The following is a 27,486-nucleotide window of genomic DNA, read 5'->3' as shown; positions in this document are numbered from 1 at the left end:
TACATTATAACTTAATTATGACTTTATGGTCATGTAGAAGCCTTGATAAAGACAGAATTATAGACAAATTATATCATTATCTAAGAATTACTAAGTAAAACAAAGAAGTATACATAAAGACTAACCTTGAGGTTCCCGAACCACTTGACGAGCACTATTTGTCAAAACACCATCAGACCATTCTCTTGTGTCCATGTCAATATGGCCTAATAACTGATATCGAGGCATAGCTTTGGGATTCATAGTATATTGTTTCACTACTTTGCCAATTTTACAAAGTGCGGCCCTTAACATTCTCCAAAGGGTTGATTTTCCAGCACCACTTGGACCAACAATAACAACTCCCATCCTCTGGCATAACTGTTCATACAATTCTAAAGCCTTTTTGATCTAGTGGGAAAGAATTATGTTCTTATATGATTTACAATATCCAATGATACTTAGTTCTGCTTTTATTCTATAACACTTGTTCTAATATGTAAATTAACCCTTTGATTTCTTCAGTGGAAGACATAGCCTAAAATGTAACAGAATACCTAAATAAATCTGAACATATTTACAATATAATTTTTAAATACTTCAATATTTCTTTAAAAGAAACAAAGGTGCTTTCCAAGTTTCTAAGTTCAAAAAGCTTGTATGAACAATATGTTCGTTACTTGCTCCACTCATTCACTCATTCAAATATATTCATTATTTTATTCACTTATGCAACCATTCACTCAGTCTTATCTTACTTCTCTCCAAAACTGAGGGCAAAGTGCTAATTTTGAACAATTACTTGCACTACATAAAGAAACTCACTTAAAAAAAATCCTAAGAAATTATCAAAGTGAAACTAAATCATATATATAATCAATTATAAAATACATATATATGATGAATCCATTACACACTACGTACTCTAACAGGCACTAGAAATAAAATGGTGAGCAAAAATATATATGGATGGCCAGGTGCGGTGGCTCAGGCCTGTAATCCCAGTGCTTTGGGAGACTGAGGCGGGCACATCACCTGAGGTCAACAGTTCGAGACCAGCCTGGCCAGCATGGTGAAACGCCATCTCTACTAAATATATAAAAATTAGCCAGGTGTGGTGGTGTGCACCTGTAATCCCAGCTATTCAGGAGGCTGAGGTAGGGGAATTGTTTGAACCCAGGAGGCAGAGGTTGCAGTGGGCCGAGATCACACCACTGCACTCCAGCCCGGGTGACAAAGCAAGACTCTGTCTCAAAAACAAGTAAAAAATATATATACATGGATCCTGCCTTTCATGGAGATTACTATAAGGTGGAGGAGAATCAATACTAAACAAATACACACACTTGAAACAAGAATATGTGATAAGAGCACATAGCAAGAAGATCAAATCAGGACTTGAAGATCCAGGAAGACTTCCCTGAGCAAGTGAGATCTAAGTTGAAAGATAAAAGATAAGTTGAAAGATGAAGGACAAGGATAGTTAATAAGGAATCAACTAGAAAAAAGGGATCAATCTATTATAAAATATTCTTGACAGTTACCTGATTGGGTATAATTTCATAATTAGCCTCTTCAAAGACCTGCTTTAATGCAGCACTTAGTTCATCATATTCCACTTCTTTCAATTCAATTCCAGGAAAGACATCTTTAATCAGTGCATCAAACCGAGTGCAATCAGTAAACGTAAACTTTGACATTGTATTAAGCCTCAGTGCTTGTACCACAATATGGCTTTCATTAGCTAGAAAAAAAGTTTCATTTTAAAATTATTTATTATTACTTTAATGACAACAAAAGTTTTTAAATATTCTAAAGCCTTGATATGTATTATTAATCATTAAATGCACTAGAATTTAGTAACATTTAAAGACATTACACCACATGAATTGGCAAGCTTACTTTAATATCTTTTGACTGCTAAAAAGTAACTATCATTAAGTACAGTCATAAACTCTTTTCCATAGAATTCAAATCACAGGGTATCAAGACTTTAATTAATAATAAAAATCATTATCACTTATATTTTCATAGTACTTCACCTTTTATATGATATAATCCTTTTAACAACCCTATAAAGTAGGCTAAAAAGTGTTACTATTATTATTCCAATTTTACATCTGAGAACGTTAAGTCTCTGAAGGTTTAAGTGACTTTCTGAGAAGGCACAGCAGTATCACAGCTGGAATTCAATTCCAGATAAACTAATTCCAAATTCAGGTACCTCTCCAAATACACCAATATCATCTCACAGTTTATGTCCTAAGATAAACAACTAACAAACTGAGCAACAGTCTTTGATCAGCCTTGTTCAAACTTGGTTCACAAACCCATTCTTAAGCCAAATGTAAATACTGATATCACTGCCAGATGCTTATTTTCACAGATATTAGCTGCTGATTGGTAAGATACACAAAATCAAAGAAACTATTGCCTGGCATTCCTCTATAATTGCTTAATATTTCCATGCTTACGTATACATAAAAAGTCTGGACTTCTCTAAAGTTTATTTCAAGCACTAAACTCATAAGCCGTCTTTATTTATTACAGGTATGGCTTAAATATTTATTAAAAATCACCAAATATAGACAACTAAAAAATAGTAATGTAAGCATTCACAAAATAACTGTATCTACCCAGGCATATGCCAACCTAATAATACAGCTAATGTAGAGGCCATATTTAAGAGGTACACTTTGATCATTGAAAGTCCAAAGAGGTAATTTCACGTGGTCCTTTTTTCTATGTTGTCTCTATTTTCATAGTATTTTAACTTACTTTTCAATAGCAACCTGAAGAAACTGATTATTCAGGCTTTCATGAACGTACACCTGCACAGGTGTGGGAAATCATTATTTTTATGTGAATAAAAAACGATTTGTTTCATCTGAGGAAAGTATAACAAATATATATAAGTCTGTATGGAGCTAAATAAATGAGTTAATGAATACATAAATGAGGCAGAAAAGACAAATCTTCTTTACAGAAGAATTTCAAATAATATATGCGGATACTACCCCCCCAAGGAGTGGAGCTTAATCCTTTCCTTGCCACTTTGAGAGTAAGCTAGATTTATTAACATGATTCCAAAGAATAAAGCCAGTAAGGTAGAAAATAACAGCTTCACATTGGAGAAACCTGGCAACACTACCATAGCCAGGTGATGAAGGTTAACATAACTAGTGATGTCAGATGGTTGTTATATACCCACTGATATGCCGCAGTAAGAAAGACACCCCACCTCTGCGGTATTCTTTCCAAACATTTATAACCTAGTCTAATCATAATATACTAGCTTTAGAAAGAGAAAATCCTACATGTGTTTCTAAGGTTTCTGTTCTTGTTTCAAGACAAGACAAATTATCAGGCTCTACTCTACACCTACTGAATCAGGACCTTTGGGGGTGGGGTCTAGTAATCTATTTTAACAAGCCACTAGGTGATTCTAAAGGACATTAAAGTTAAAGAACAACTGGACTTCACATATTACAACTCTTTAATATTTAACACACAATAAAAGTTATTATAAGACATCAGGTAAAAACTGGAGAAAACCTGAATAAAGTAGGAAATTTAGTTTAAAAACAATGTATCAAAATTGGTTCATTAGTTGTGACAAATATACCATACTAATGGAAGATGTTAACAACAGTAGAATTTGGGGCAGGGTATACAGTAATCCTTAATACTGTATCTATAACTTTTCTGTAAATCTCAAACTATTCTAAATTAACGTTTATGTTTTTAAAAAATAAGTTAATGTATTTGCAACAATCAATCATACCATTCTGTGTAGTGCCACTTTTCTTTAGCTGTCTAAGAAGATTTCCACTTCCTCTCAGGACTGTCTTCAAAGCTCTCAAACCCCAATCATAATGTTGCTGAGGTGTCAAAAGTTCCCTGAAGTAGAGACGTGGAAATCAATGCATCAAATAGCTGGAAGAAATTACTTTCATCATCACATCCAAAGAAATACAGAATATAACTACTGACACTTAAAAATGAATGTTGATATCCCATTAATTTATATAAGGGAACCAACCACACAAAATAATCATTCAAGTAAGCTGTTAAAGATGGACAGTTCTCAAGGGTAAGATAAAGCTTTTATGAACAAGTTAATTATCTTAATGAAGATACCAAATGACAATTACCTGCTACCCTTATGCCTAAAGCCTTTAATCAATCCATGCTGCTCTCAATCTCTGCCACTGTCTAGTTTACCATTATCTCTTAAGTGATATGGAACAGAATTGTACATTATCCCAAAGAAGCTAAATGTCAGTTTCTATTACCAGAAATAAGACATAAGAAAAATTGTGAGGGATTCTTTCCGAAGAACAGTAGCTTGTGTGTGGTCAGCTGGTAAATTAGTTCAACAAGAAACATTTAGCTGAAGCACTCTAATATAAACATTTCGAAGAAAAAAACTGATCAAATTAATAATATTTATGAAAAGTAGTTTTGAACCCAATATTTTTATTGTGCACACTAAAGCCTTTCATATCTATACCATAATTACAATAAAATCATCAGAATAAAAATAATGGAAAAGGGGAATTGAGAAAATATGAAAATGATCACTAATAACCATAATCAATGATTAAAAATGGAAAATATAAAAATATTTAGAACAAGAAAACTCACCTAGATAGATTGAAAATAGCTACCAATTTTCTGCCCAATACTTTAGCATCTTTAAAGCCTTCTGAATAGAGAATAACTTCTGCAATAAGCTCATTGTCCGGACGAGACATAGCTACAGGCCTGAAAAGCTGTTTAAGATTATCAGGCAGTTTTTGTCTTCCTCCATAACCTTTTCCAGCAGGATTCATAGTGATAAAAATTCCAGAATTAGAATTTACTTCTACCTGAAATATTAATTTAAATATTAAATATTAAATTAAATAACATACAGGCATCATTTACATTTGAAACTATAATTATAAAATATACTGCCAACAGAAATTTTGTTGACATATTACTACATATAAATCTTATACCTTAGCTAAAGGTAACCTCCAATGTACTTACCACCTCCTTACTCAATATATGATAAATTCCTTAGGACCTACGTTGCTTTGCAGAGCCTATTTATAATCAGTTTTTTGAGGCTGAATGTTTAAGAGATACTAATTTAATTATCTATTTATACATTAAATATATGTTTACTAAAAGCCTTCTTAGTACTAAATACTTTGTTAAGTACACAGAGACAACTGAACTAAATAATGGTTTAAGCCACTCTGGAGCTCAGAGTCTATCTGGTATTACAGAGAAGCAATCATAACGTAATAAATATTATGGCAGGGAAGAACTGGATGTGATAACAGCACTTAGTAGGAGGATGTTCAGCAAAACCCTAAGAATAGAAGCTAAATTAGAATGTGTAAACAACGAATGGGCAATTAGTAAGTAGAAGCATCTAGAGTAGAAAAACCAAGAAATCTAGCTATAAAGGAAAGAGAAAAGAAAGAGGAAGTATGAATCAGGGAAGGTTTGTTTATGTTTTAGTTATTATTAAGATGAAAAAGATGTGATTATGTTTAAAACCTGATGAAGAATTGGTAGAGGAGGGAAGATTGAAGCGATAGCACAAGGGATAATAAGGTCCCGGGGAAGAGGATTCCAAAGCACAGGTGAAAAGATTAGTATTGGTTGGGAGAAAAGATAACTCTTTCTGAGAGAAGAAAAAAAAGTGAATGTAGAAGAAACTAAATCTTGATGGCAGGTAATTCTCACTGAATAGGTTATCCTCTTTTTCTTTGTGAAGAGTTTAAACATCACATAAATAACATGTTAACAATTTAGAACTGGTCTTACTTTCTTAGGCTACCTAGAAAAATTTGTACTGTGAAAATGTTATTTTATATAACATGATAATTTCTTAGTTCTTACAACTTTCTGTATTCAGCAATCCACATTATATAAAAAAGTGTACATTTTCTGTACAAATGAATTTATATTCTAGTGACATTAATGTATATCTCCTATGGGGAGAAGTGAGGAACAGAATAGCTAAGTGTTTGTTGTTTTAACATTCATATAGAATAAAGATCAAAAACATGTGCTCCATTCTGCTCCTATGCTTGAAAGTTAAACAAAAAACTTGTGCTCAGACTTAGACAGACCTGGGTTCAATTCCTAGCTCCACTTCTTACTCTTACTTACCAAGTCTTAGTTTCTTCATCCACAAAGCAGGGAAAAAAATAATAGCACCTACTTCAAAGGGTTGTGGTAATTATTAAATGAGACAATACATTAAGGCACTGTGAGCAATGTCAGCACAGACAATAGCATAATATACAATACAACAATATAAATATTATTATAACTGAAATATCCAAAACGGAAAGTTTAAAAATGAATAATGGGCTGGGCACAGGGCTCACGCCTGTAATCCCAGCATTTTGGGAGGCCGAGGTGGGTGGATCACCTGAGGTCAGGAGTTCAATACCAGTCTAGCCAACATGATCAAATCCCATCTGTACTAAAAACACAACAATTAGCTGGGTGTGGTGGCGGGCATCTACAATCCCAGCTATTTAGGAGGCTGAGGCAGGAGAATTGCTTGAACCTGGAAGGCAGAGGTTGCAGTGAGCCAAGATCACACCATTGCACTCCAGCCTGGGCAACAAGAGCAAAACTCTGTCTCAAAAAAAAAAAAAAAAGAAAGAATAATGAAAGAATGAAAGTAGGACCAAAAAAGGGTAAGAAACCTCAGAAACATTTTATAGCTAAAAAAGCTTATCACACAGGTTACAGACTAGAAACACAAGTGTCAGGAGAAATAAAAACAGAATATTGCTTGAGTATGAGTAATATCAAGTCTTATAAAATATTTTAATTCTTTAAATTCCCAACATATGCTATACCTCCTTGCCAAGCAGTTCACATACAGTTCTATGATTCTTCAAAGCATCTTGAATTGTCTGTATTTGCATAGAAACTGCTGACAGCACAGATTCTTCCAGCCTATTAAATTCATCAAAACAACCCCAGGCCCCGCACTTCACCAAACCAACAAATATTCGTCCCATTGACTTCACATCGATGCCCTTAAAAACAACAACAAAAATGATATTCATTAAAAAATAATTAAAATCTCCATAACTACTTAATATTTAATGTCACTTATTGATAAGGTAACAATTTCACCCATCCATGTCTCTTTTGCTCATTTTAAAATAGGGATTAAGTAGCTACTCTTTCAAAACCCAGGTTGATTTCAAGGGATAAACAAAATAATGCATGTGAAAGTGTTCTAACAAGTTTACAGAACAAACATAAGATTTTGTGTTAGTTACTCTTTAAGTCAAAATACAAATTATATACAAAATGTTTTTAAAACTGCCATCTGAGGCCGGGCGCGGTGGCTCAAGCCTGTAATCCCAGCACTTTGGGAGGCCGAGAGGGGCGGATCACGAGGTCAGGAGATCGAGACCATCCTGGCTAACACAGTGAAACCCCGTCTCTACTAAAAATACAAAAAATTAGCCGGGCGAAGTGGCGGGCGCCTGTAGTCCCAGCTACTCGAGAGGCTGAGGCAGGAGAATGGCCTGAACCCGGGAGGCGGAGGTTGCAGTGAGCTGAGATCCAGCCACTGCACTCCAGCCTGGGCGACAGAGCAAGACTCCGTCTCAAAAAAAAAAAAAAAAAAACTGCCATCTGAAATGAATAGATTTTTCCTTTTGTATTATTCTCTTTACTAAAAACATTTGTCTACAATGTAATATAAATACTCATTCTGTATTTAAAATTATTTGTTTGCCATAGTTCTTAGAAAAGTTTTGGACTACACTATGTACAACCTCTGTCCATTTTACATTTCAGTTTAAACAAATTCTGTCTTCAAGTAATTTAAATGTACTGATTTTTAAGTAGAGTATTTCGTATACTAATAGAAACTAATCTAAATATGATTAACCCATTGTTACATGTTTTGATAATTATTTATTTTACCTCATCACAATTAAAGACTAAAACTTGTCTTCCAAGAAGTCCACCTAAAGCCTTTACTGACTCCGTTTTCCCAGTTCCAGCTGGTCCATAAGGATTTCCTCCAAGTCCCATCTTCATAGCTTGAGTGAGAGTTAAGTAGCACTTGTCTGTCAATGGAGTATAAACCAGTTTGGAAGCATTACCCTATATAAGAACAACACAAAGTCAGAGTATTCATGTTCTATTCAACATTTACAAATATTTTTACAGCATGAGATCCTAGTTAAAAAGATAAAAATACAACAAACAGGTTAAAGTTTTTAACACAGAAAAATATCCAAAATTTTTTCTAGTGAAAGAAGCTTTCTAAACACAAACTGAAATCAAACTTATTTTTCAAGAAAGTATTTCATACTATACTCAGCACATTGTTAGGTTTCAAAATTGTTTCTCAAGCTCTTGTTAATGGCACAAAGATATACTTCTAAGGAAAACAAATCCAAAATTATTACACAGTAATCATCCCATTTCATATTTTAAAATTTATATAAACTATTTCCTTGACTCTTGTGATATCCACAAATCAGAACTATTTTGGAGATCACAAAGTGTAATTAATTTGAAAAATTCTTATGAAATTAATCATTTTAATTTATCAAATAATTCTCAAAGTTTCTACTAAACTGTAGAGAAAACAGACTCCCATTCCAGCTACAATTTACAGTGTGTTTTTCCTCAATTTAGGTAGATAGATTCGGGTCTCAAATACATTTCCCTTTTGAAAAAGTCAATTGGCAGCTCTCCTAACATAGGTTTATTAACAATATTGTAAATATATTTTGATGATCCATTCATTATGATAGAAAAAGACAGAGGCAACAGCTGGAATTTTTGAGAACATGTTACATTAATTAGGTTATTTGTCTGAAAATTTTTTCATCTTACAAACTAAAAAACATTTAGCCAACATTTTAGCATATTTAAAATTACACTAATTTTTGCCTTGTATAAGGAGACACAAACCAAATTGCTTTGACTGAGGTTGTCTATATTCAGTTCTCCTTGGACGAAGATATATTTCAAATTGTATATAAATGCAACTCCAAGTAAAGGTACATTTTTGAGAATTCAGTACAATACTAGCAATATGTTAACTTTTTTGTATATAGAATGAAGTTTCACTTTTTTCTTATGTGACACCTTTCTAATTCTGATTAAACAAGACAATAATACTAAAAATATTATGGAAAAATTACTACTTAAATCAAAAAGTATTTCTACCAATATCAAATTTCCTTCAAAGTAAATAATTTCTAATTGGAAATATAAAACACCACCACAACTCATACCTGATATTCGTAAGTATACTGAAATTCAGAATCCACCATTTGAACACAACATGTATGATCACTTTTCATATAGAATCTAAGTTGTTTTTTCCAGGCCCAGTCCTCAGTTGTATGAACTTGAATCTGGTTTAACTGCTTTACCACATCAATATTATGGATAATGTCAAGAATTAGGGCTTTAAGTTTAAGCTCCAGGATGCCCGATTCTAGGCACAAATAAAAATATTGACAGTTGGAGAAAATGTTAGCCTGTGATTTCTATAATTTATGATTATGTGTACAGGTGAGTTCTCAATGAATTTAAATGGTAATTTCATGACGCATATGAATGGTATAGTAATACAAATCACATAAGCTAAAAAAGTCAAATCTACCGGTAAGTAAGAAATAAGAATTTTGAGTATAAAAATTAAGATATCAAAATTCCAAGAAAAAGGAGTTTCAGTTTATTCAAAGGAGTAAGCACACTCCACCCCGCTTCTCCCTGTGAATGTAGGCATAAAAACCTGTTGGACAACATACACTGCACCGCTATTTAGAACTCTGAAAAGAGTAGCAGGCAAATTGAGGAAGACCAGAATTAGAAGTGACACCAAACCAGTGGTGGATTTACCATTGTTTTTTTCCCCCCTTCTGGCAACCCTAGGACCATACCCAATGCAGCCAGAAACCCAAATTGGTGTAGAGAGAGCTCTAGAAGACCACCCTAGCTCAAGCTTTAGAAGGAAAGGGGTCTTCTGCTAGCTATCCCACTGGCAGCTGGGACCCAGAAGTCCCTAAAACTCCAGAGGAGCTGTGATCCCAAGAGAGTAGGCAAACTCAAATTGCACAAAAGTGTGCAAGAAAATAAAGTACATGAACCCCAGCTTTCTGGCCAGAGAAACAAACCAGAAGGCTGAGGGAACCATAAAACACCGGGAAGATATGGAGAAGAAGGAGATTGAAAAAATAACCCCATAAACTTCTTTAGGAACTCCTGGACTCATTGCCAAGGTGTGGTGCATGAATAGATCTCATTCTAATCAGAAACCAAAGACTGGAATTGGCTACTAGAGAACACATGAGAATAGCACTGCAAAGATTTGAAAACAGACTGACACCAGAACCATAACCCACAGAAAGCTGGCTACAACTTGCAGTCTGAACCCAACAGGATCAGTTGCTAAAACAAAAATATCAATGTTCTCCAGAGGATTTAAACAAAACCTAAACCCTCATAACATAATATTCAAAATGTCCATGATATCATCCAAAATTATTCAACATGCAAAGAACCAAGAAAATCTCAATTCACATAAGAAAAGACAACAATAGGTACCAGTATCTAGATGACATACACGTTGAGGTTATCTGCAAAAGACTTTAAAGTACTATTATTGCCAGGCAAAGAGGCTCAAGCCTGTAACCCCAACACTCTGGGAGGCCAAGACAGGAGGACTGCTTGAGCCCAGGAGTTTGAAACCAGCCCAGGCAATATGGCAAAACCGTGTCTCTACAAAAAATAAAAAAGTCAGCCAGGCATGGTGGCATGTATCTATAACCCCAGCTACACAGGAGGCTGAGGTGGGAAAACTGCTTGAGCTCAGGAGGTCAAGGCTGCAGTGAGCCACAGTCTCACCACTGCACTCCAGCCTGGATAACAGAGCAAGAACCTGTCCCTGCCCTCCAAAAAAAAAAAAAAAAAAAAACTTTAAAGCCTTTTAAAGCCCTATTATAAAAGTGCTCTAAGAAGTAAAAGGTGAAGACTTTTAAAACAAGTGGAAAGACAGAATATCTCAGCAAAGAAATAAAAAATATAAATAAATAGAAATTTTCAAGCTGAAAAATACTAAATTCTTAATTCTTTGAAAATCACTGAATGGACTCAGTATTGAAATGGAAATAATAAAGGAAAGAGGCAGTGAACTTGAAGACAGAGCAGTAGAAATTTTGCAGGCTAATAAAGAGAAAAATTAAAAAAAAAAAAAAAAAAAAGGCCGTACCTCAGGGATCTAAGACCATGTCAAAAGGTCTAACATTCATGTCATGAGAAACTCAGAAGCATAGGAGAAAGAATATAATACAGAAAGAATATTTGAAGAAATAAGAGCTAAAAACTTCCCAGATTTTGGTGAAAAACAAATGTACAGATTGAAACTGAGACAACCCCAAATAGAATGAATGCAAAGATGTGTCTATATCACATTCAAATTACTGAAAACTAAAGAATATGATAAAGTCTTGAATGCTGCCAAAAAAAAGAGTAATGTATCACTTATAGAAGAATAACAACTCAAATGACTGTGGATTCCTCATCAGAAAACATATAGCTAAGATGGAAGTAGAACACTTTAAAAGCTGAGAGAAAAGAATTGTTAACCCAGGATAGCCACTGAAAAATTCTTCAGAAATAAAGGTAAAATAAGACATTCTTGGGTAAAGGAAATCTATGTGAATTCACAGGCAGCACACCTTTTCCAAAAGAAACACTAAAAGAAGTTATTTAGACAGGAGGAAAATGACACTAGAAGGAAACCTGGAACATCAGGAATAAAGGAAGGGCAACAGAAATGGTAAACAGCTAGGTATATATAAAAGATTGCTGTCCTCCTCTTAAGTTTTCTCAAATATCTTTGATGGTTAAAAGCAAAATTTATAACATAATTTCATGGAGTTTTCAGTGTATGCAGATGTAAAATAGTAACACAACTACAATATTAAAAGGAGAGAATAAAGAAGCCTATAGGGTAGTAAGGTTTTCATATTCTGTTTAAATTAGTAAATTACTGATTCAAAGTACATTATAAAAATTTAAGTATATATGTTGTAATTCCTCGAGTAATCACCAACACAGATATATAGTCGAAAACAATAGGTAAATTAGGATAGAATACCAAAAAATAACCCAAAACCAGGCAGAAAAGGGAATGTTTTTTCCATACCAGTATTCCCTGGATCCTCAGAACTTGTATCAATGTTAGTGTATTGTTCTAACTTATTCACCAGTTGTGTTTCAATCTGATGAAGACTATGATCTTTAATGGCATTTTCTACATCTTCAGTGAATTTAATCTGCTCCGCCAAGCATAAAATCTATTGAATAAAGAAAAAATATATTTTTAAAAGGTGAATTTACTTAGAAATGTTTTATAAATTTAAAGAAAGACACCTTTTTTCAAATTGCCAATTGTATATTGGATATCTCCATCTTAATATCATACTGGAACCTTAAATATTAATAGAGTAATACAGTAGTAGAAAAAGCATCGTATGATGCAGCCAAGCCTACTTCACAGAACTCATTTCATACTATACTCTACTACCAGTCTATTTTTTTCTGGTTCTATAACCCACTATGTTTATTGCAACCTCAAAGCCTTTGTATTTTCTTCCCCTCTCTTCAGAAATGGCTGCTTTTCAACCAGTAAACTACAAAGATACCAAAGTATGATGCATTCTAATTAGTAAAAGGGCAATCTTTAGCATTTCAAAATAATTTCTTAATATACTACCGAAGGCTACAATAGCAAAATTCCAATATTCTCCTAAATTAAGATCTGCCTTGGCCGGGCGCATTGGCTCACGCCTCTAATCCCAGCACTTTGGAAGGCCAAGGTGGGCAGATCACTTGAGGCCAGGAGTTCGAGAACAGCCTGGTTAACATGGAGAAACCCCGTCTCTACTAAAAAATACAAACATTACCCAGGTATAGTGGCACACACCTATACTCCCAGCTACTTGGGAGGCTGAAGCACAAGAATTGCTTGAGCTGAAAGGCGGAGGTTGCAGTGAGCTAAAATCGTACCACTGCACTCCGTATCAGAGCAGGCTAAGCTGCTGTCTTACTCCAACTTAAAACATTCTATAAATATTACATTATCGTTCTTTTATGGAAGAGAAAGCCAATTAGTAACTCATTTCTAAGCAAAGTCATCGCCCAAACAAACTTTGTGGTATGAAACTCATCAGCTTCTTTAATCAGGTATATGATGAGGCATTTATGGAGAACCAAATCTGCTTTTGAGAAAAAGACTTTGCTCTTTGATTTTTATATGAAAATATTGCTTTGCCACCTCCAAGCCTAATCCTAGGCAATACTACTGAATTTCTATATTATGAATGCATATCAATAAACTTAATTTTTTACAGTCAGCTACATAATTTCTGTGAATGGCTAACAAAAGTTATAGTTTACAGTCTTGGGTTATAAAATCACATTACTGTTAAGACAGCTGGATAGGAACTAATATTATTAATTACCTAAAATGTAATGACAACTAGGGGTGCTCTGCAAACATTATGAAATAACCTTCAAAATGACTTGATAATGCAGGTACTTGAAAGTCATGTAAGTAAAGTAAGTGTCAAAATGTTCTACTCAGGATAACTGGCAAAGATTAGTATTTAAACCAAAGTCAGTCAGATTCTTTCCACTTTACCACACTGCCTCCTTCCCAGACCAGAAAGTGCCCTCTCTACCATTATTTCAGGTCCATACAAAAAAAGTAACTGAATTATCAGTACATAATAACCAATTATGCGACTCAATCCCCTTATGTAAAGCTCTTGAGATCAACATTTATTAGCATTAACTGCTAATAAACTAGAATTCTTTATTTTAGTAATGAACTATTTACATTTTTAGTAGTTCACACTTTTACTTGACTGCTCAAGGGCCTGGAGGTAAGGTGCAGGCTGAAATCCAACAACTTTCTTTAGCCTATTATCTCCCACTATATCTCCTGACACAATTGTCATTTCCCTAACCCAAATATTGTACAATATTGCTTTTGTAGACTTTTTTATACTGTGTCTTTTATTCTAAGTTGATTTATAAATCCTGTCTTGAAGTTGACAGAGTACTAGGAAACATTTTAGGTGGTAATAAAGCAGTCTACTCTGGTTCTACAATGGCTTTGATTATTCAGTGATGATTACTTGTATTTTTCTCTAGGAACTTGAGCTTTTTTGAAACTTTTCAGTTTGCCTTAAAATGCTAAAAGATACAAATGGCATGTATGAGAAAATAGGTCAGAATGTAAACTGTTCCAAGCTTCCATACAGTAAGAAAATCAACGTAAAAACCTGTTCCAATAGCCACCACATTTTTTTTTTTTTTTATTTGAAAAGCAAGTAACTTTGAGAGCTGCTGGGTAGATTTTCTGAGACATCATGAAACATCCCAATGTCTACCATCCACAGTCGCTAAGAACTAAAGTTCCTGATGACCTACACCTGTAACATTAGTCTGGCCCAACTATTAAACAATGCAGGATGTTTAACACAAGTATTAGTGCCACATTTTGATATAGACTGATACAAATTTTGTAAGCTAAATATCTAGTACCCAGTGTTCAGGGATGAACGCCTATTAACCCTGACCTGCAGCAATCTCTGTAACTCACCATATGACCTCACTCTCACTGTCAATATTACAGTTTAGTGTTATGACTGTTTCAGATGTACACTAATACCTGCTAAGTTCCTGCCAGCTCCAATGCTTAGATGATCCCATGGGAGGGGTGGACGGGTAGGGTACAGCAGTGTTACAGATCCTGTGCCTCTCCATCATGATGGACTAATCATTTGGAACCAGGAAGCTATTAGATGCCTGGTTCCCTTCTCCCCATCCTACTCACCACTGGCCTAGGTTGCTTGGATCTCAATTCATCCCCCACACTTTACAGCTGAAGGAACAGAGACTCAGAAGTTAAGCAATTTGTCTGTTAACTGTTAGATAAAGGGAGAAAACAGATGCGATTTATCTGAGCCTCCTGGCTCCTAGGTCAGGGATCTTTCCACATACCATGCCTATGTTCCTTCTACACATAAGCCCCCTTACCTGTGAAGGGAACAGAGATGGGTCAACTGCACCTTGAGAACTTTGCCCAGTAGTAACACATTCCTTCAACAACTGTTCCAAAGTGTTCTTCATTTCCAAGGCCAAATCATTCAACCATGTCTGAAAAAGAAATCGGAAAATAATATCAACAAGACATAAAATAAATATAGAACCTACTGACTAACTCTATATTTTTATTTCAGGACAGGGTATTATACTTTCCTATTGATCATTACACTCCTAAAATGTGTTATAGGAATATAATTCTTTATTTTCTTAATAAACAGTTTAAATAATTTGAAGAAAACAATTTTTTTTCACCTCTTAGGATAATGATGAGTGTGAAAACTCATAAATTTGTGGCTAAAACTACCATGACTATATCTACACAAGCCAATATAATATGAGCATTTAAAACTTGACCCATTCGCTTCATCATTATGACAAATCAAACCAGATAGTTTGGTCAATAAATCAGAGTCAAAATGGCTGGCTAAGTGCCCGGGCTCATGCTATCCTGGTGATCTTATTTCATAAAGTTGTAACTATAGGAAGGGATTGCTTCATCAGGATTAAATGTATTATTTGGGGGCTGAGATTGCTTCATTCAACAAAACTAATTTTGTTTCAAAGTGAAAACAATGTATTTTTCCACTCACTTGATCATATATAAAATAATAAAAACTTAAAGTGACAATGATCATTGATAGAAACAACAATGAATATGAATCACTTCTTAACCTTAAAAATATGTCATTTGTAATAAAAAGGCAAAAGCTGCAATCTTAGCCTTTCATCATTGCGTACTTAAATTACTCTGAGTTCCAGTTTTTTTTTTTTTTTTTTTTTCAATCTGTAGAGCATTTTCCAGTACTGAAAATAGCATCAAAATTCACTGAAGCTAAAGAGTGAGAATCCGCTTCTCAGTGCATGGCAACAGAGACACCTTCTCTGCTAACAATATAAAGCTTCTAGAGTTTCAATTTTTCCTTTGCTGGTATACCTGCTCTAGCCCAGTTGCTAAAATTTAAGCTCTGTCTCTCTGTATACATCCAACAAAAATACGAGAGGAAAAACAACAAAACTCTTAACCAAATATGATTAGCAAATCTCCCAGGTTTTCAATCAACTGATTTATGTAATCAATATCCAATAAAATGTTGAAGCCTAACCAGGAATAAACATTTTGCTAGGCTGTATGGACATGCACATGACAAGGCATGGGCCCTGGCTTCCAGTTGGAAGATAATTTGAAACTGAAAAATTACAATTCCATGTGATGCAATCTATTGCTAGTTAGTTTTAGCTATATGCCTATAATAGGTCTTTGATCAGTTTACTTCCAGTCCTGCAGAACCAGTTAATCGATAGTTGTTTGCTTACTTGTTCACCCAAATTATCTTATACAAATTCATATTTTAAAGAGTAAAGACATCTAAAATTTTTTGAGTACCATGTTCCAAGCACTAAATAGTGTACTGAAAGCCAATTATCTCATTTAATTTTTAATTGAAAGTCTTTGCACCAGTTACAGGTTGAATATCCCTAATCCAAAAATCCAAAATTCAAAATCCTCCAAAATCTAAAACTTTTTGAGTTTGACATGATGCTCAAAGGAAACATTTATTGCAGCATTTTGGATTTTCACATTAGGGATGCTGAACTGACATAATGCAAATATTCCAAAATCCAACAAAATCTGAAATCTGAAACACTTCTGGTCCTAAATACTTTGGATAAGAAATACTCCAACTGTATTGAGATTACCATTTTACTGATTAGAAAACCAACACTCTAAGTCACATAGCTATTAAGTTATGGAGCTAAGATTAACATCTAAGGTTTTTTACTCCAAGGCCAAGGTTCTTTTCAAAATTACATGCTGCCTTCCAAAGACTAAAAAATCTATATTCTTTTTAATATCAAAACACTCTGAAACTAACAAAATAAATCATTTTTTAAGATATGAGCTGAGTTCCCTAAAATACCTAAATTAACCAACTTTACCCTCTAAATTGACTAAATTATTTTAGAAACAAAGTTCATATATAGTTAATTCTTTTTGTTTTCATATTCGAAAAAGAATTGCTTACCTCTACATTATTTGATAGAAAAACTTTATTTTTAAAAGGTACAACTTCTCCCTCTAAAGATTTCATTGCAATTATATGTTTTGATTCCTCATCAAAGCAAACACTGTTAATACCTGAAATATAAAAGCAACAATTGAAATGCAAAAAGATTAAAGACACAATTATTAGATACAATATATGTGTGTCAAATAGTGTTAATATATATCCTAAAACACATATAATTGAATTATAATGTATACCACATAATATATAGTGCTCCTAGTGTTTAAATGTCCTATTGAGGGAAAAAAAATCACTTTCTGGATCAATATTCTTATCACTCATCTGAAATATTTCTTATCAATATCTAACTATACATGGCATGATTCGCTGTCAAATTTGTGAATGTTTATTTAGATATTTCTATACATGTTTGCTTATGCATTCCTACCATTTTCCAGAAAAAGAAATTCAGGCAACCTACTCAACTAGTACCTACCAATCAGTAAGAACTGTCCTAACTCACATTCTTGGGGGAGTGAAAAATGTTACAACCTCTCTGGAAAATGATTTGGCAGTTTCTGAAAAAGTTAAACATATACTTACTATATGATGTAGCAGTTCCAAAACTAGGTGTTTATCTGATACAAATAAAAATGTATGTCTACAAAAAGACTTATATGATTGTTTACAATAGCTTTATTCATAATAGCCAAAAACTGGAAATAACTCAAATGTCCATGAACAGGTAAATGTATTGACGGCAAATAAGACTTCCCCTCCCCCAAATTTGCATATCACTTTATAGTATATAAAAAACTTGAACATACTATGTAATTTTGATCTTCATAAAAAAACTGTATTATTATTTGTAATATAAAGAAGAAAACTAAATTTCAGAGAGGTAATTTGATAACCAATTAATAAACAGTAGAGAGATTGGTTGAATGAAAGGCTTCTGATTCCAAGTATTTGTTTTATACTACCTCCCATTGCCCAAATCATATTTACAAATATAAGTATCCTAAAGCTTCAGATACACAGGAATTGATAAATAGTTCTGTACAGGACCAGAGAGTAAATATTTTAAGTCTAATGAACCATATGGTCAGTGTCAATTACTCAACACTGCATTCATAGCATGAAAGCAGCTATAGACAACAATACATAAACTACTGTGCAGGATTATGTTTCAACAAAACTTTATTTAAAAAACAACAAGTAGTAAGCCAGATTTGGCCCATGGGTTATATTTTGCCAATCCTTGATTATTAGTTAAAATGATGAAAATTATTTTACTTCATAAACTTAATTTGAAAAATACAGCTCTTTTCTATAGAGCTGTTTGCTCTATAGAAGCATGTATTTGCTTGCTCTTTCCAAGCAAATTAAGTATTTTAAGAAAATAATAGTCATTATTTTGGTAATAAGCCTATTCCACTTGCCACTAATAAGCATCCCATTAAAGTGACTCTACAACATCAAAGCATTTGACATTATAATTTTCCCCCATGTAATCTCACCTGTTCCCACAGCTTAACTATTATTTCTATATGGATGACGCCTACATTCTCACCTAGGTCTCTTCACTGACAATAACTGCCTATGGAGTATCTCCACCTGGATGTCATTCAGGAGATCTTAAACTCAATAAGGAAGGGGCATATTCTCCTTCACTCCAGGCCTTAGAACAGCCTATTCCCACTGCCTGCCTACCTTTTTCTAACCAAGGCCTATACATTCTTCAGATATCACCCTAGATGTCACTTATTCATGATGCCCTAAAACTGAGCTAAATGCCCTCACAGATGGAGCTATAGCACCACATACTTATGTCATTCACCAGAATTGTCACACTGTATTATATTTGTCAACTTACAACCTAGTCTCCCCTATTAAACTGTAAGTTCTCTGGGTATAGGAACTGTATTTGGATCTATGAACTGACTACTGTATTCAGTAGTCTACTTAAGAGCATAACATTAGGCCTGACAGACAGTTGAAACTCAATAAATATCTGTTAAATAAATGTTGACTCCTACCAGCAAAAAGTTTCTTAAGGTGAGACTGAATCACTGATGGGTTAGTAGACTGGCCCAATATTTCTAATAAGTCATCATCACCAATAAAATAAAATCTTGGGAATGCTGAGCGTTTTTCCTAATAAAAATAGAAACAAAAAATGGCTTTTTTTAAAATAATTAAGATATCAAGTACTTTACAATTTATGATATTTTTTTCTTAAAAAACATGCCTCCAAAAATTCATTTAATGATTTCTGACATCTTTGAAGCTGATCAAGTATTGTTAGTAGAGAATTTCTGATTCCAGCATGAGTAGTTAGTGTTGTGACTCTATTGTCTTTCTTGATATCAGTCATTATTGATCTACAAAAGAAAAAAAAATTATCTTCACATCTATTTTAACAATTTGGGGAGTAAAAAAAGGAGATTAAGACTTTTTTTTACCTGCTTAAAACAAACTAAAGGTAATACTATTATAACAGTATTATACCTCTAGGAATGTTAAAAATTAATATCACAATACTATTTTTAACTTCCTATATTACAAATTATCTTATATATTTCATTTGCTAAGCTAATTTTAAGCCCTAATAGAGAGCTTCCAGTGACAGCAAAAAACATCAAATAATTTCCAGAAATATTTAAATAAAATTGTGATAAATGTTAAAAAGGAAAAGTATTGTTAAAATAAATAAAGTAAATAAAGTAAAAAGTTAAATAAATAAATAAAGTAAAAAGTTAAAATACTTTTTTAGGTATTTTAGCCACTAAAATGGCTAATAGGGCAACCCATAACCTAGGACTTCTTTAAGGAAGTAATTTAAATTGACATGTGGATGAAGAATAAAAAGAAAAAGTGAGCGAGTAGAAGAAGTTTCTGGCAAAGATTCTGGGAAAAAGATAGGTATGTCTGAGAAACTAAAAGCCAGAGTCACTAAAGCAAAATAGAGAGCAGCACAAGAAAAGTATACAGAAATGAACAAGGAGCAGATCATGCTTTATCCCTAGCACGATGGGAAACTATTTTAAAGTTTTATTTACATGAATAAAAGAAAGTGCTGAACCTGCATCTTTAAACAATTACTTTGGCTGTTGTGTGAAAAACTTATATAAGAGCAAGTCAGAAGGTTAATGTGCGTAATCCAAGTGAGAGATACAGAATATTAGAATAGAATAGAAGTACAGATAAACTTCTGTACTGGTGTTTGGTTCAAGATACACTAAGTAGGTTAGAATCAACAAAATTTGGCAACTTAATGTATGTAAAAGTGGAGAAAGAGGGAGATATCAAAGTCATACATCATGTCTCTGCTTTCAGCAATTAGGTTGGGCCATTTATTGAAATAGGAATCAAAAAGAAAAAAGATTTGTTGGAAAGGAACTGGTAAATTAAGCTCATGAATTCAGTTTTAGCCTACTGTTTGAGCATGTTTGCTAGATTTAGGGCTCAGAAGAGAAATATGGGCTGTACACGTAAGTTGAGGAGACCTAAGCACATACAAGAGAACTGATGCTGGCAGTGGTTAAGATTACCTGAGAATACAGTGAGAACAAAATCAAAGGCTGAAGACTGGAGAATGATTACATCTAAAGGTTTGGAGACAGCTAAGGACTAGGAACTATGTGTAGAACTAGAGAGACAGTCAGAAAACCAAAAGAGGACAATATCACAAAAACCAATGGAAGAGACTTTCTAAGAAAGAAGAAATGCTCAACTCTATTAAATCCTAATGAGAGATAAAGTGAAATAAAAAATGAAAAATGCCCTTTGAATTTAAAACAGGAAAGTAATTGGTGATTTTAGGAAGTATGTATTATTAAGTAGAGTAGTAATAACAGAGACCACACCATAATGGTTCAAGAAGTAAATGCTTGAATGAGAGGATCCACTAGAGAAAGCTTCTCAAAAGGATCCTCTAGAGAAAGAGTTTGAATACACAAAGGATACCAATAATGTAAAAGTAATTTGCCTTTATTAAGCACTTCACAATATGAATTTTTTAAAAAAAACTACCATATGTGTTTATGTCTTACATCATTGTACTGACCTAAAATCTTCATCAACTCTGTTGAAGCGTGTCTGTTCTTTTGGCAGTGCTCCACGACCGAAAATGGGTTCCAAATACACCCACTTTCTCTGAATATGATTTAAATTCTGCAGGTATTCATCTAACTCTGCAAGTTTTCTTTCCCAAATTGATACTTTATCTTCAAATCCTTTATAATAAGGAGAATCCTTCAAGGATTGAAGAAGGCATCTATTATCTCCAACCTGATTTACTATATCTTTCCAGTCTTTAATCAGCTTCATAGTTCGACTTTGGCTGTCTTCGTAATCAATTAACATAAACACTGCTCCAACTCCCCAAAGATCAAGTTCACGTAAAGCTTCTCTGATTGTAACTTCACCTTGTGCCCGACTATTTAAATCCTATTTAACACAAAATATCCATGTTTATTAGTTCAACATTAATTATCACATAAGTAAATAACAGAAAAGTATTTTATGAAAAATGTATTTTATCTGGCTTTTCATCATAAGGCAAAAAAAAAAAAAAAGTTAAATGACTCTATTTTACATGCAACCCAAGAAAATTACTGGCTATTTTATCAAATCATGTAAGATACTAAGTATCCTGCTTCACATGATCAAAATATATACAAAGTTCTGCCTTATGCTTTTTACTTCTCTAAAAGAAAAGCAAAAAATTAAAGCATCCATCACAAAAGACAAAACTAGTTTGGCTTATTTAAAGTCTTACAGACTAAAAGGCCCATATTTGGAACAAAAGAAATTCAGGAATTATACTGTAATCTTATTGCAGATTCTGATACATCTAAAATGATTAACAATCAACTAGAGTTATCTTCTGCAAGAGTCATGCTTCATAACTTCTCAAGATTATTTAAAAACATTCCAGGGTTATTAACAAACACAAAGGTTTATTTTTTGGATAGGAAATAAAACAATTTGACATCAAGAGTCCTTACATTTTTGAATGGCCAGAACGAAACACTAAAAGTCTGTCACTTGTAATAGAATTGTGGCAACTTTTACTTTTACCTGAGACCTTTTCTAAACCTGATTAGCAAACTGATTCTTGGTTTAGCTCTCTGGATTTGTGTATCCTCTAGCTTCTATGTGTAACATATCACATAATTTTTTTATTTCTTTTATGTAAAATGATTTGTGTTTGTTTACTTTTTGATTAAAGCTCATTCCCTTAAAGGACTAGTTTTTTGTATTTAAACAAAATATGAAGCAATATTGTATATTAAAAAAGGCCTGACTTATGGGATATTTATAAAAGTGAGTCATACTTTAAGGTCCGCAGCTTTGGCTACAATTGTATCAGCTACTCTGAGCAAATCACCAAACAGTAGTTTCTCTAGGCTAGTCCCCCTAGGAAGTCCAAGGAGACGAAAAAGGTCAAGCCAGTGATCTGGAGAAAGATGCTCCCCTCTCACATATTTCAAGATAGGAATTACGATCTGTTAAAAAAGAAAAAAGAAAAAGTCATACGTATACACCTATACATGTATTAGCAAAATGCAAATTAGTATTTACTTTTATGCTTATTAGTTACCAAAATTTTAATTACTCCATTTTCTTGTTTAATAATCTTAAAATCATATTCTTAAACAGAATTGTATAAAGCTTTTGATTCAATGTTGCTATGGATACACACAAATTACCCTTTGTAGTTTAATACATTTTAAAACATGACATAGACTATCTCTATTTTTATTATTATAGGATAGGACCCATGATGGATTGGAATGTATAAACACTCTGTTTTTTAACTTTAACATAAATTTCTTATAACTTCTTTCTCATTGATAGTAGAAATATCAATAATTTCTTTTTTTTTTCTTTTTGAGACGGAGTCTTGCTCTGTCGCCCAGGCTGGAGTGCAGTGGCGCCATCTCGGCTCACTGCAAGCTCTGCCTCCCAGGTTCATGCATTCTCCTGCTTCAGCCTCCCAAGTAGCTGGGACTACAGGTGTCCACCACCACACCCGGCTAATTGTTTGTATTTTTAGTGGAGACGGGGTTTCACCATTCACAGGATGGTCTCGATCTCCTGACCTCAGGATCCACCATCCTCGGCCTCCCAAAATGCTGGGATTACAGGCGTGAGCCACTGCACCCGCCCGAAATATCAATAATTTCTGTGATTTACTCTGTATTTCCTATTTTCTTCATGAAATGGGATAATTTAATTGAAAAACATATAAAGTAAAATTATATAGTTCAGTCACTACATAAGAAAAAGACAAAAGCTCCAAACATTGTTTTAACTAGCAAAATAAGTAAAACAATCTTACTTTATATTTGTCAACCTCTGATTGTAATTTCACTGTCATCACTGAATGTTCTTCAACTTTCCTTAACCTGTCATGCCAGTTCATCAAAAATTCCTCAAACAAGTATGTCTTAGTCCTATAAAATACCAAAAACACATTGCAAAGTTTACATCCAAAAATAAAACAACCAAATTATTAGTCTAAATATTGTTTTTGAATCAAACCGAAAAGTGATCCAGTCTTCATTGGCCATTTCCTGAAATCCTTGTTGAAACTCTTCATAAAAGGCCCAAATTTGTGCACAGCTCTCAATATCTTTAGAGATGCTACTTGCCAGGGAGAAATTAGGCTCTTCTAGTCTAAAATGATGGCAATCATCACTATAGAAACAAATATTGGAATATTAAATTTTAAAAACAGAAATATTGATACTGTTAAGTACCATTAAGTTATTTAACTCCAATCCTTGTATGTGTGTATATACACACGTGTGTATGTTTAATAGACATACAATAAGAAACTACAATAAAGAACATGAGGAAACTACCTATCTAATATGAGAATTTTACTTTACCTACTCATATATGAACTCTATAAATTCATTAATATACATTTTATCCAAAGAAGTCAAAATTGAGTTGGTAATATAGAGAGATTTATATGTACGTACTACATATTTTATATATGTAAATATTCAAGATTGTGTAAATCTACAGATTAATTTGGGAAAAGAATACTCTTCTCAGTTGAAAGGGCAAGATTCTAGATATAAGAGATCCTTCATCTAGTCAGTATAATGCCATTTAGTAATTATGGTAATAAAACTGATTCACTCTACTCACTTATGAAAGCATCTGCTTAAATAGAACCTAAAGCAGTGCTCAAATTTAATACTTTATATTATTATAAGCCAACAACTCATTTTTTTCTTTGAAGTCTTTTATTATTACTTATTATGCTAGATTTATTTTTCTCTCAGAGGCATTAAAAGTAATTTTTCTGAAAATTATATATATTTCATTTTTAAATAGGATAAGTTCAAAGAAAGTGACAATTCCAACCCCCTGATATAACTTCTAGGTAAATTTATCTTCTAGGCCTTTCTTGAAATTTGCTTTCTCTTAATATCCTTATGTAACACAACCATGATTCCTAAGACAACAGTACATGAATGCTTATTATTTGTATTTTAAAAAGTGATGAAGTTTATGAGGAAAGGCATCAAGATAACAGACATAAGAAAATTACTAGCTTGATATATAAATTGTTTTTTCAAAATGAGCAGTACCAATTTTAAAGAAAAAACATACACCAGCTTTTTTCTTGTGACTTCAAGCTCGTCAAACTCAATTTTTTTCTCTTTTATTAACTTTGCACTTTTATCAAGAGTATTATGTTGGCCAGTTTCAATAACATCATCACCAGGCTTTAGTTGGTCCCAACGAGCTTTAAATTTTTCCAGTTCTTGATAATAGATCTGAAGACGTGATTTCACATTTCCTTTCATCACTTCAATCTATAAGCCAATAAAGTTTAAATAATTTAATGCAGAGTAAAATCTCATTTTGGGTTCACACTATTTTCTATTTAAAAGTGAAAAAGTATCAATGACCAATGTCAACTTTTCAAAGGATGGTATTTTAATTATTAATTCCAAGTTCAATAAAATAATTCAAAGATATAAATTAGACCATGAATTTATAATAACAAGAGATAACATTCAAATAACATCATTTAAAAATCATTCATGTGATTAACTACACCTAGTACAACTAACGACAAAGGTGAGATAATTTAAAAATGTTTGTTTGATGACTGCTGATTGTTCTACCCAAGTATTAAGGAAGGCTAAATTAAGGAAGGCATTGCCCAGTCTCCCATGCAGCTAAAGAATGGGCCCTAAGGCTAACTTCTGGTCAATAAAATGAGTGCAGTAGATATGTGCAACTTGCAGGTTGTGTCCTTAAAAGACAGATGGTGCCCTTTTCTCTTTCCCTTTCTCCCGACCCTACTAGGTATCAACTGAATGTGGTAATAACCCATCCTGGACAATATGCTGGAGATAATAGACAAATATGATTGACAAAACCTGGGACTCGGACAAAGTTACAGAGCAGAGGCACCATAGCAGCTTATAGTCTAATGTGAGAGAGAAACATAAGCTACAATTTTTGGGGTCTCCATTAGAGTAGTTAAACTGATATCCTAATAAATTTAGTAATTAAAGAAAACATGAGTTTCAGAAATAAACTTAAGTCATACATAGTAGGTAAGCAGTAAATTCATCCATAAGACTACAAATAATGCTACATTTCAAAGACATTGGTTTCCTCTTGGTATGATAGGAAGTAAAGAAAAACCATGTGAAACAATCATCATTTATATAAAGCATTTTACTTTAAAAGTAGTCAGGGAGGTCAATTTCAACAGCCACATTAAATTATTATAAACCTGGGTTATAAAGGAATAAAAGATAAGCAAGAAAGCTTAAGTGAGAAAAAAGTTCCCATTTTAATAAATAACTAAAAGTTCTAACCTGGTCTTTAATCATAAGTTGGTGACTTTCCATCATTAACTCAAATTTATCCCACTTAGCTTTCAAATTACTAATTGTTTCTAAACCTCCACCAGCCACAGTTCGTAGAAGTCTGTTTTTGTCTTCTGCTTCTTGAAATAAGGGCAAAATCTAAAGGTTAAAAAAAAAGTGAATAACAACCTATTTTATCAAATCTCTTAAGATTTCATTTATTTTAATTTTTGTTTCATGACTTTATTTTTTAAATTAAGATTTTTGCATTTAAACAATTTGTTAAATTCCTATATATATTCTGATTTGGTGGAAAATTCCTGGATATAAACTCCGATGGTTATTTTTTACTATATACAAATTCAACCAAGGCACTCTAACATCAGAGGTTAAAAAAGATAAAGTAGTAATATGAGACTAAGTGAAATCCATAAAGATAATACTACAGTTTATCAAAGTAAAGTTCTTATTATAAATGTTCCATTCACAAGAAAATGCAAAGGAGGTTTCTAAAGGAGCTAAAATTAGTGATTATCTAAGAGCATAAGTTAACTAAATTATCCTACTTAATAGAGAAGGAAAGTCATGAAAAAAAGGTACTTAAGAAACAGACAGCTAAAGAAGTGAAATTAAGCTCCTACATTCGGGGTTTTTAACTGAAGTGTCCTTAGTTGTATATAGCTAACAGTTTGTTAAACAGTTTGGGTGTAGGTCAATGGGTGCTAAACTGCTGAAATTGCCTCTAAGGCTTTTAAAACTCTGTAAAACAACAGTATTCGATAATTAATATCTGTACTTTTACTATTCAATAAAGCAATAAAATCCATTTAAACATTTTTAAATATCACTATGCATATATAATAAAACAGACAACAAAGGAAACTCAAAGATAACTCAATTGGGCAGGCCTGGCGGCTCACACTTGTAATCCTAGCACTTTGGGAGGCCGAGGTGAGGGGATTAAGACTAACCTAGGCAACATGGTGAGAACGCATGTCTAAAGAAACATATTTAAAAATTAACTGGGCATGGTGGTGCACATCTGTACTCCTAGCTACTGAGGAAGATGAAGAGGGAAGACTGCTTGAACTCAGGAGTTCGAGGCTGCAGTGAACTATGATTGGACCACCTCAGGATTTTAAGTTTCTACACGTGAACGGAACTCCAGTTAGCCTGTAAAACATATCACAATAGTTTCCTAGTCTACCTACCTCCAGTCCTACCCCTCAAATCCACATACCAACAAGCAGACATACCAAAAGAGAATTATATAATACCTTGCTATATAAAACCCGGCAACAGCTCCCCAATGCCCACAGAATATGAAATTCTAAGGTCTTTGATATGGCTCACACGAATACTCTGCCTAGTTCTTTTATTAGCTCATGCCACTTCCTACCTCTTATAGGTACTTTTATTATCTTTTATTATCTCATGCGACGTACTACCTCTTATAATACCTAATT

General features: G+C 33.3%; 1 protein-coding gene across 2 annotated transcripts in view; it reads right to left on the bottom strand.

Moving 5' to 3' along the window:
- Window positions 1-27,486, bottom strand: part of DYNC2H1 (dynein cytoplasmic 2 heavy chain 1) — a 352,433-nt gene that overhangs the window by 289,613 nt on the left and 35,334 nt on the right. For both annotated transcript variants that reach the window (XM_023208014.3, XM_023208015.3), the window contains exons 21-38: window positions 26,030-26,179; window positions 24,804-25,009; window positions 23,718-23,873; window positions 23,515-23,629; window positions 22,508-22,678; window positions 21,235-21,617; window positions 19,417-19,549; window positions 19,205-19,322; window positions 17,184-17,296; window positions 15,091-15,210; window positions 12,191-12,341; window positions 9,270-9,475; window positions 7,942-8,124; window positions 6,855-7,037; window positions 4,627-4,850; window positions 3,764-3,879; window positions 1,524-1,723; window positions 126-390 (exon numbers count right to left, since the gene is read on the bottom strand). In XM_023208014.3, coding sequence (XP_023063782.2) covers window positions 126-390; window positions 1,524-1,723; window positions 3,764-3,879; window positions 4,627-4,850; window positions 6,855-7,037; window positions 7,942-8,124; window positions 9,270-9,475; window positions 12,191-12,341; window positions 15,091-15,210; window positions 17,184-17,296; window positions 19,205-19,322; window positions 19,417-19,549; window positions 21,235-21,617; window positions 22,508-22,678; window positions 23,515-23,629; window positions 23,718-23,873; window positions 24,804-25,009; window positions 26,030-26,179 — 3,193 coding nt within the window. The remainder of the gene's footprint in view (window positions 1-125; window positions 391-1,523; window positions 1,724-3,763; window positions 3,880-4,626; window positions 4,851-6,854; window positions 7,038-7,941; window positions 8,125-9,269; window positions 9,476-12,190; window positions 12,342-15,090; window positions 15,211-17,183; window positions 17,297-19,204; window positions 19,323-19,416; window positions 19,550-21,234; window positions 21,618-22,507; window positions 22,679-23,514; window positions 23,630-23,717; window positions 23,874-24,803; window positions 25,010-26,029; window positions 26,180-27,486) is intronic.

The sequence above is a fragment of the Piliocolobus tephrosceles genome, chromosome 13, assembly GCF_002776525.5.
Source record: "Piliocolobus tephrosceles isolate RC106 chromosome 13, ASM277652v3, whole genome shotgun sequence".
Classification (NCBI taxonomy): domain Eukaryota; kingdom Metazoa; phylum Chordata; class Mammalia; order Primates; family Cercopithecidae; genus Piliocolobus; species Piliocolobus tephrosceles.
The sequence above is the reverse complement of the archived record's forward strand: the minus strand, read 5'-3'. Positions and strand labels throughout refer to the sequence as shown.